This window comes from Caretta caretta, chromosome 1 (assembly GCF_965140235.1).
Source record: "Caretta caretta isolate rCarCar2 chromosome 1, rCarCar1.hap1, whole genome shotgun sequence".
Taxonomy (NCBI): domain Eukaryota; kingdom Metazoa; phylum Chordata; order Testudines; family Cheloniidae; genus Caretta; species Caretta caretta.
In genome coordinates this window covers 2,729,198-2,731,659 of record NC_134206.1, presented here as the reverse complement: position 1 = coordinate 2,731,659, position 2,462 = coordinate 2,729,198, and the positions used below count along the sequence as shown (strand labels likewise).

Below are 2,462 nucleotides of genomic sequence, written 5' to 3'. Positions count from 1 at the left end.
ATGTCAGATTCCAACACAACCGACTTCACCAACCCCTCCACCTTCATCCTGCTGGGCATTCCTGGCCTGGAGGCAGCCCATGTCTGGATCTCCATCCCCTTCTGCACCATGTTCACCATCAGCGTCTTGGGGAACTTCACCATCCTCTTCATCGTGAAGACGGAGCCGAGCCTCCATGAGCCCATGTACTATTTCCTCTGCATGCTGGCTGTTACCAACCTGATCCTGTGCACGTCCACCCTGCCCAAAATGCTGGCAATCTTCTGGTTCAATTCCAAGGAGATCAATTTCAGTGCCTGCCTCACCCAGATGTACTTCACTCACTGCTTCTCAGTGATGGAGTCTGGAATCTGTGTGGCCATGGCTTTCGATCGCTACGTGGCCATCTGTGATCCCCTGAGACATTCCACCATCCTGACAAACCCTATGGTGGCCAAGATGGGCCTGGCTGTGGTTCTGCGCAGCAGCATAGTCGTACTGCCCTTTCCCTTCCTGGTAAGACAGTGGCCGTATTGCACAACCAACATCATCCCCCAGCCGTACTGTTTGCACATAGCCGTGGCGAAGCTGGCCTGTGCCGACACCCATGTCAGTACTTTCTACGGCCTCTTTGTGACATTCTGTGTGATGGGCCTGGATGGGATTTTTATCGCTGTGTCCTATACCCAGATCCTCAGGGCCATATTCAGCCTCCCCACAAAGGGCGCCCGGCTCAAGACATTTGAAACCTGTGGCTCCCACCTCTGTGTCATTTTAGCCTTTTACATCCCACGTCTTTTCATCTCCCTCATGTACAGATTTGCCCAGAATGTGCCCCTTCATTTCCACGTTCTCATTGCCAACGTGTACCTCCTGATGCCCCCCATGGTAAACCCCATCATCTACGGGGTGAGGACCAAAAAGATCCGGGTAAGACTGCTCCGGCTCTTTACTCATAAAGGGGCCTAAAGTTTCCTTCATGTGCTCTGAATCTGAGAATGAGCTCCATGCAGAGTTGTCTGGTGACATGGTGCTGGGCCCCCTTCCCTGAATCACTTACTGGACAGTCAAATTGACATTAAATCCTTTCTTGGACTTACTGTGCTGTGTCAGTGTGACAAACTGAGGAATCGGTTTGTGTATAGCTCATAGGATTACCACCATTCTAATTGTTTTTAACTTGACCTCTGAGGCCCCGCATCCTGCCCAGTCTATTCCCCAAAGCCCTGCCCCCTGCCCCACCTCTTTCCACAAGGCAGCTTCCCCCGTTCCATCTCCCGAAAGGCCCAGCTCGCTTCTCAGCCTCTTCCTCCCATGCCCCGCCCAAGCTACGCCTTTCCCCCCAAAGCACCATGTTGTTGCTCGCTCCCCTCCTTTCCAACCCCATCCACTTGCTGGATAATCTCCACCATCCTCCCCTCCCACACCGCAATCTGGGCTCCCCATGCTGCAGGGCTGGGATGGGATCTGGTGCAGCCTGGCAAGGAACCTGCATTGAGTACAGTGAGGACACAGTGCTGGGGCTGACAGGCCTGTCTGGAGCACAGAGGGAAGCCAGGAAACCCTATAAAATCCGCTGAGCTTTGGGAGCAGGACTGTGAGGCAGGCAGCCGAGATTGTGCACCATAAAGCTTGTGGGCCCCGAAAGCTCAGCTGTAAAGTTCTGAGGAAAGAGACTATTGTGTGGCTTATTTCCTTAGCTTTCAGCAATGTTCTTAAGTTGCAGTGGGGGAGCTCTAGGTTGGATATTAAGAAACACTATTTCAGTAGTGGGGAGGGTGAAGCACTGGAATGGGTTGCCTAGGGAGGTGGTGGACTCTCCATCCTGAGAGGTTTTTAAGGCCCAGCTTGACAAAGCCCTGGCTGGGGTGTTTTAGTTCATGTTGGTCCTGCTTTGAGCAGGGGGTTGGACTAGGTGACCTCCTGAGGTCCCTTCCAACCTTAATCTTCTATGATTCCATGATTCCATGATATTTGGCTTGTTGAACTCCTCTCCACAGTCCACATTATTGGAGCAAAGAGCTTAACTGAATGGGATTCACAAATGGATAGGTGGTGCTGGTGACACCACCGTTAATGAAGTTTATCTGACAACATCAGTTAGAAGACCTTATTTTCAGTTTCTTATAAGTTCAAAAAATCTTTAATCATTTGGACTGGAATTTCCCACACTGGGTGTCTGCTTCAGTCTGAATTGTTTTTTTTTTTTTTTTAAACTTACAGGCAAAACAGTTTGTTCAACTTTTCAAATGACATTAGGACAGAAGATGTCTTGCTCATGTTGACATTTTTTTATAGTTATTCCAGGTCAGAGCCCTAGCACCTCCATGTCTTACGGGAGATAAAAGTCAGATAGCAACCCTCCTGTTAACAGCCATAGACCTGAAATGCAAGAAGAGGATGTGACAGTCTCTGTGCATTACCAGAGACCTGGCTCCTGAGGTCCTTCAGATCTCCTGGGTGAATACCATCTGGTGCTGGTG

General features: G+C 50.3%; 1 protein-coding gene across 1 annotated transcript; it reads left to right on the top strand.

Moving 5' to 3' along the window:
• On the top strand, positions 1–948 carry LOC125641717 (olfactory receptor 52R1-like). Its single transcript, XM_048862091.2, has one exon. The coding sequence runs from the start codon at positions 1–3 to the stop codon at positions 946–948; it is 948 nt and encodes a 315-aa protein (XP_048718048.2).
• The last annotated feature ends 1,514 nt before the right edge of the window (positions 949–2,462 follow it).

Excerpts from the sequence above, each read along its gene's own strand:
- LOC125641717 (XM_048862091.2), top strand. The coding sequence starts at position 1 with ATGTCAGATTCCAACACAACCGACTTCACCAACCCCTCCACCTTCATC.